The following is a 7,879-nucleotide window of genomic DNA, read 5'->3' as shown; positions in this document are numbered from 1 at the left end:
ACGCCCCCTGTGGTGTCCAGTCACCAATCAGACACTATCAGCACCATCCAGTCACACACAGGAAACGGCAGTGCTGCTGGAGATCCAGCCAGGTGTCGTTCTTATTGGAGAAAGGCTCATTTATGAAAGGGTGCTCTCTTGTGGCCAATGGGAGTAAAATATGACCCAAGGATGCTGGAGGGAGAGATTGACAGGAAATAATGTGCTCTCATAAAAGAGAGGCTGGTGCTGCTGGACATCTTTTTATAGACTCCACATAAGAAGATAAACTGCCCACAGAATATTGACATAGGGGCATTAGAGTTATTAGACTTAAAATGAAACATATAGATGGATGGATAGAAAGGGAGATAGAAAGGTAGATGGATGGATAATAGAATAGTAGATGGATGGATAGGTTATAATAAAAATAAACTCACATCCTCACTTCTCTGCAGTCAGTTCTCAATCCGGAGCGGTGCTGTGCGCTCTAGGGTCCGGGTTTTCTTTTTCTCCCCTCCCATCTTTTTACTCCTTGCTTGCCACTACTTTACCTTCACTTGTTCAGTCTTCACTCTGAGAGGAGGAGGAGGATGGTTTATGATTGGCCAGGCGGGGACTGGTAGTCCGGAGGCTGGCATTGTGTTCTGCGTTGATCCCCGTGTTCTTGTTTACACCTTGAGGACGGGGACGAGACACCCAGTTGCCCAACAGAGCAAACTCGGGGGTCCAGTGTGCAGAAGAGCTGGCTATCTGACAGCATCTCCTCCGTGGTTACTTGTTTTCTATTTTCCCAAACCATAAGTTTCTCTTTTGCTGGGAATCGGAACTCTCCCAATGCGTTCAGAGCAGCAATGCGTCAAACTTTTTGGTGACTTCTGTGGCACCTTACGGCTCCCAGGCAAGAAGGGTATGAGTCCAGCTGGACATGAGATCTACAAGGAATAGCAGCGGCAAGTTGTTTCTTTACATCCACAGGGTCTGATATTTACGGACCGCTTCAAACTTTGATTACGGGCGGAAATTACACCCTCACATTCTGCTTTGTGATGGATGTGTTTTGAGCGTTGCAGTCTGTTTGCGTAAAACGTCAACTATTTACCAAAAAGACGACATCCAACATAAAGTACTGGACTGTTTTATATTTCTCCTTTTCCTGAGAAATCTGACAGGGGACTTTGTTGGACAAGAGCAACTTGCTGTGTGAGAAGCACCGCAGGTTACGCTGCGTGGGAAACCCCGGGACGCTCCGCTACGGCGTAGCCGGAAAAGATGCTCTCTGTTAGGATACAGCGTGGCCAAGGTCTCGGTCCTCTGGTTCTTCTCCTCCTGGTCGGGAGATATGTCGTGTCTGGCACTGGTAAGTTGTGAAATCAGTTGGTTATTATTCTGGAAACACTGTATGTGACATGGTGCAACACTGGCATATTTACACAGCGAGTTTGTTTTTATTTAATTTGAGTAGGGCTATATCAAGTCAAACAACAAGAAAACATTCGGATTTTCCACTTTTAAACTAACCTCAATGTTACCTTCACGCCCTAACTTTTGCTCCAGGCAATTTAAAGTACATGCCTTGGACTCCAGAGAGCACCCATAACAGTGCAGGGATCTAGGTTCGCCTGCTGACCAGCACTTTCTTTTCCCCAGTAAAGTCTTCAGTCTTACAGTAGACCCGAGCTCAGAGCTCTCTTTTCTTGAAGCGGAAAAATCAAACTCCCCCGGTGCGCAGGGAGTAATTAAGGTTTTGCTCCATGCCTTCTCAGCCTCTCCAAAAAATGAAAAGAAAGGCCCTGTGAAAAGTAAGACAGAGTACTTAAAGCGCTTGAGGGGAATTATTAATAAAAACATCTCATTGCAAGATCTACATTGAGTGTCTGAGGTGTAGAAGTTGTGTCTGAAAGACTACACCCACAGGATCATAAACCATTGATTCTCTTTTAATCATTATTTTATTGGATGTAGAATTTCAGTCTGAACCGAACATGCTTTGATCTGGGAAGAGCATATTTCTCAGAGTTAATGCTTTCAAAGACTGTAGCAGCTCTCACGGAGACAAAATCACTTGGTACATAGGACAGCTCACAGTTGGTGATCTGAGGGGACAAGACCTGGACACCGAGGTGACACCCATTATGAATGATTTCGCTCAGTGTGGCCTAGTGGTAGGCACGCCTGGAACTTTGCTCCCCTCCCTTTGCCTGATAAGATTGAAATACAAGGCAGAAATCTGAGGCTTTAGTGGATTGAGGATTAAGCTCGGTTTACAGTAGGAAAAAAAAGAACAATGCGAACAACAATGAGTGCAGACTCTACACATGCATTGCTAAAAGTCCACTGACTCTGGTGAGGAAGTGCATTTTTTACTTAATGACAGCAGTCATCTTTTGTAATGACACTGACTGTCTGTCCAGGTCTGTGGTCATTTCTTTGATTGCCAATAAGAACCCACCGCCGTACCTCCCAAGGCCCTCGTGTGTATTATTCCCTGAACAGGCGGAGCAGAAAAGCAGCTTACGTTTATTAAAATTGTGGAACATTCTGAAATCCTTGCATGAGAAATGAGAATCGTTCACATGAAGAGTTGAGGATTGCAGTGAGGTCCTGTTAGGGGAGAAGAGCCTGGGAGGAGGGGGACGGCAGGGGACAATAGCTCAGTGTGCCCCAGTAAAGTTTCTGTCTGGGCGAGAGCAAGGCAGAGATATATTTAGGGAATGCATGATGGGACAGACAGATTGCATTTATCTTCTCTCCACTTGTGTGTTTACCTTTCCTATGCCGCCTTCCCTCAGATCCCTCCTGTCTCGGCCTCTGCCTGCATTGTGGATGTGCTGAGCTCACATTTCTGCATTGGTACTCCTCTTTCTGTGTTGACATACGCATTAATTACCCAGACTGCCAGGAACACTTGTCTGGAGTAACTACCCTGCTGTCTGCTGCCTCTCTCTGGGTTTGTTATTATTAATGACTTCATCAGAATTTAAAAAAACATACGGGAAATTTGCACAGTTTGAGACACATTGGGATCAAATGAAGACAATCTGGCGACGAGGGGGGGGGTGTGAGGCAAGAGACCAGTTTGTCCAGACTGGGAGGTCAAGCCAGGAGGTGAGCAAGGCTGAGGGTAGCGTAGAAGCAGTTGAGTGTTCAGAGTCAGGCAGCGTAGCATGTCAGACACTCCCAAAGAGGTTTGATGGATAGTGACACCCCTCCATGATGTGCTGTCTCATTTGTGTTAAGTGTGGGAATTATCTTTCTCTTGAATAACAGCACAGCGACACTAAGAAGACTCTATGTGAGTTAATAACAGGCTACTAAAATCTTTGTAGCCCTGCTCTACACTTTGCTCCGAAGAATTCTGCAATTTTCAGCCAAAGTATGAATTTTAGATGCATACAAAGAAAGGATTGTGACAACACAGCTAACCTCAAACAAACACCAAAGCAGAATCGGCTTCAAAGATGCTCAACAGATTGGGTGTCAGATTAGATTAAAGTGTCTCTGAAACATGTAGTCATAACAAAAGTGCTGCCAGGCTGTTGCATCTGCAGAGATTTGGACAGGTGGTTGGGCACCGTGATAAATAAACACACCGACAGCCCTCTTTAGGCCAGCCCACAGGCCAGACTAGTTCCTTTAGGCAAGTCCTGCTGGCAGACTAGACCGGGCCACATGCTGTCCCGGAGCAGTGCATTAGTTTTATGACCGTCAGGCGGCAGGGGATGGGATCGCTGGCCAGCCACTGCCCTCTCTGCTGTATTATTCATATGTGCAAAGTGGTCTTTGTTAATATTTAAAATGTGCTTATGATGCTCAAATTCTTGACATCACAGACAGCAAAGGACGTGGGAGGAGAGCAGTTGCGCGGCTCTTATTGGCTTAGCTGACCCGGATGACTGCAGGGGGTAGTGAAGGATTTTAGGGTACCAATAGGCAATGTTAGACAAGATAAAAGAGTGCCAGTTCGAGCAAGTGTGCTAATTGCGGCCAGGGGCTATTGCAGTGGTGGTGTGTGAACCAAACAACAAGAGGGGTTACGCAGGGAAATGCTATCCATCTGAAGAGGAAATAACAGAAAGAGAAGATGGAAGAGAAATGAATCCGAGAGAGACACATTGAGATAGATCGAACGCAGGGCATGGCTTTTAAATATCTTTTATGAGAAAAGAGCGAAGAGGAAAATTCCATAGCAGTGGCATTCAAGCGTCATTAAACCTCTGGCAAAGGCCAGAGAATGAGGCGAGGTGTGTGTCGGGAGGAATAGGTAGGAAAAGATTAAGAGAAAAGCAAGTGATGTGCAGCAGGAACCAGGTTAAAGCCAGCAAAGCAGAAGAAGAAACGGTTGTTCAGGGAGAAAGATATCGTCGAGGAGGGGTGGAGGGTGGAAAGTGAAAAAGAGACACACAAATCCACTTGGGGGATGTTTTTATTAAGGCTCTTATCGATGGAGAGAGCTCACAGTATTAAGAGTAGACATGTTTAATGCTTTGCCAATACTTTGCATGTTAGACCGGACCATAAATCTCCAGCAAACAGCAAGGGCTCTGTAGGAGGCAAAATGGCGAGGTAAATGGAAGAAGGAGCTGACTATAAAGAATGAAGAGAGGAATTGGCAGAAGAAGAAAGTTAGAGCAGAGATTTGCAGACTTGAGATGAATATGGTTTTAAGCACAGGTCATTATTTTCTTCTGCAAAAATGAAATGTTCCCCAAGTATTAAGAATCAGAGGACGTAACATAATTATATAATAACCCTAAGTCAAGCAACTTATTCAAACTGCGCATTATTTGAAAAGTGTTCATCAATTGAAGCAGTTTGAATATTTCATGTAATGCCACCTTGGATTCTGGTTGAAAATGTTTTTGTCTCACACCAGATGGTCTCTCTTACCTGGGTGCCTTCAAATAAAACAGTAATAAAATGCAGGAATGCTTCAATTTAATCCAAACATTTAAAGCCATTGATGTTTGAAATTTAAAAACATTTCTGACCACGCTATTTATCCCAGGGTTAAACTCTTTTTATAAAAAGTTTTGTATCACTCATTGACTTTGAGGCGATATTTTCTGAATAAAACCCAAAGAGTTTGGCACAGGCAATCAAATAACCCGGGAGTGTGTTTGAGGCAAAAAAGTTAAAGTTGGAGTGAGAGAGGGGGTTGATGGATGGATGGATGGGCCGGGGGTGGAGGACGGAGAGTTTCGGTGGCAGATGGGAGCTGAGTTGCTGCTGGGCTGGCAGGACAGGGCACCCCCTGCCCCTCCAACCTGCCCTGTGGGGGGAGATGGGTGGGGCAGGCAGGGAAACAGGAAGAAAACCTCTGTGGGGTTCCATTGTGCTTTAGATGAATAGGAGACTCCACAGAGCTTTTCCAGCCCCTTTGTGTGGGGTGAAGGCGGGCTGAAACAGAACACACACACACACACACACACACACACACACACACACACACACACACACACACACACACACACACACACACACACACACACACACACACACACACACACATACGCACACACACACACATACGCACACTTGGTAAAAGTGGTAGCGCTGAGGTCCATAGATCAGACGCAGTGTCAGCACTTGATTGGCTGTGCTGTGGTCCAGCACTCAGCATGTGTCTTATATAAATGGGAGGTTTTTCAGACCATGTATATTCCCCTCAGCTTCTTAGCAGAGGCTTTTTGTCTTCAAAAGGCGGTTGAGCCAAGTCCTCTCAGAGCTTAGACCACAGCCAATCTGTTAATGCTTGTGTTTGTGTCTGTTTGTATGTGAGTGTGCCATGTGGGCTTGGCTTACTGGAGGAAAATTCAGCTTAAAGTGTGTTAAAATGTACTGCATTAGGAAAGTGATGGCAGTTAGTGTTATTCTGACTTCCTCTTATGAATGTGGCATAGAAAGCTAAATTCCCCCACATCCACATTAATAAATTGCCTTCACTTGTCCCCATTCTCCCTTCCTTCAATCTCTTGATAGTCTCATCAGGTGTATTTATAGCTTATAGGCTCACATATACCAACCTTTGTCATTCATATCTCTCACACTCCATCATGTTTTCCCCCAGCCAGCTCTCGGCGGAGTTTGGGAATTGCTCTTTATAAGGCACTGTGAAGAATCCCATTTCTCTGAGTGTAACGCTTATTAGGGTCCCATCTGCCCTCAGGGTACTTATGAATGTGGGGGGTGTTTGGGTTGTCGTGAGTAGGTAAAGGAGGGGGGACGAGGGGAGCTTTGTCATGACTGTGTAAGTGGATGTGGGTGCCACTGGGGGCTCGTGCGAGGTGGGATGGGGCTCTTAACATTGTGGAGCACACACACCAAGCAGCTGGTGTGTCTAAAGTAGGGGAATGACACACAGACCTCCCCGGAGAGATGGCGGATCGAGCGTACGTGTGCATATCTCCGGCTGAGAGAGAGGGAACGGAAATGATCTTGCCTCCTTCTGTCTGCATGGCAGGCAGCTAGGCAACAGCAGGACTTTCAAACAACTTACCATTTCTTTCTTCCCTTGGGTTTTAAATCAAGGCGAATGATTGCTTAATGAGTGTATTTGTTATTTGTGAGTGTGTGTGTGTAGGGTTGGGTAGGGTTGTGTGATTGGCTGCATGTCAGCAGTGCGCTGCTGGGTGATTTAAGGTAGTTGCCGTTGTGGAGTTAAAGCACCACTTTTTGTCTCTCTCCCGCCCCCGTCAGTAATGGATCAGTGATTGGCCACTTAATCAGAGGTCAACACGGGCACATTCAGACCTCTCCTTACCTTCTATTTGCCTGTTTTCTTACTTTTCCTTGTCTCTCCGTTCTTCTTCTCTCCCCTCCTCTCTTCAGTTAAGCTTTAAATACAGGGCTAAAGAAAAGTGTCTGCTATGCAGTATCTAGCTTCATCCTCCAAACATATGCAGACACATACAAGCACGCGCAGTAGGGGCAATAATCCTGCTTCTGCTCAAGCACTCTTGGATCATAACCATGGCAAAGAGAAGAGTGAAAGAATGAGATCTACCCTCATCCACTCTTTAATTCCTCCACCCGTCTTCAGCGCCAGGACTTAATTCTTACTTCTCCTCCAGAGGCTTTGACTGGGAGGCTCCTAACACAGTAAAGATTCTGTTCTCGCCTTCGATGCAGGTCTTAATCAAGGGCTGACAGGCCCTTCTTGGCTCCAGCTTGTGGTGTGGGTGCATGCGCGATGGGTGCACACTGATGGAAAGCAAGCCTTATTACTTAGGTATTACTCCCTTTTCTGCATGGGTCACAGTGGGGTCACACGCCCAGCCTCACTCAGCACACAGCGCGTGCACACACACCCATCTCTCTGGCTCTGGCAGGTGCTCTGATTGCACAGGAGGAAACCTGGTCTATCCTCCTGCTTCATGCACCCAGCCAGGTGTATGGCAAGTGCTCCACAAAATGCCACCAGGCGTTGGTCACAGAAGAGTCAGGAATCACTTTAAATGAGCGCCATGTGTGAAGTACGACGGCTGGCCTAATGTGGCAGATGTACCTGCATGTAATTAAGGTTATATTTAAGTGCATGAGCTCACACGCACGCATCAAGTGTGTCAGCGGGTGTGTGTTTCAAGCCTCTTACCTGCTGCTGACCAGATGGGCTCAACAGCTGACCTCACGCTCACCTCTTCCCGCCACTCCGCATAGATTAGCTGGTGAGCCGAGCTGAAGCACAGTGGCATTATGATGGACACATCGACCCCCCCTCCCCCACCCCAACACACATGTGCGGCCCTCATTCTTTACGTAGGATATTTAGGTGATACGCTGTGTGTGTGGGGTGTGGGCGAGAGAGTGTGTGGGCGAGAGAGTGTGTGTGTGAGAGTGTGTGTGTGTGTGTGTGTGTGTGTGTGTGTGTGTGTGTGTGTGTGTGTGTGTGTGTGTGTGT

At 46.5% G+C, this 7,879-nt stretch overlaps 1 protein-coding gene across 1 annotated transcript in view; it reads left to right on the top strand.

Annotated features, from left to right (window-relative positions):
* Positions 1–583: 583 nt before the first annotated feature.
* Positions 584–7,879, top strand: part of unc5b (unc-5 netrin receptor B) — a 45,439-nt gene continuing 38,143 nt past the window's right edge. Inside the window, exon 1 of the mRNA XM_010784910.1 lies at positions 584–1,339. Coding sequence (XP_010783212.1) covers positions 1,252–1,339 — 88 coding nt within the window. The 5' untranslated portion in view covers positions 584–1,251. The remainder of the gene's footprint in view (positions 1,340–7,879) is intronic.

Source organism: Notothenia coriiceps, unplaced genomic scaffold (genome assembly GCF_000735185.1).
Source record: "Notothenia coriiceps isolate Sejong01 unplaced genomic scaffold, NC01 NC01_scaffold00026613, whole genome shotgun sequence".
In the NCBI taxonomy this organism is placed as follows: domain Eukaryota; kingdom Metazoa; phylum Chordata; class Actinopteri; order Perciformes; family Nototheniidae; genus Notothenia; species Notothenia coriiceps.
The sequence above is the reverse complement of the archived record's forward strand: the minus strand, read 5'-3'. Positions and strand labels throughout refer to the sequence as shown.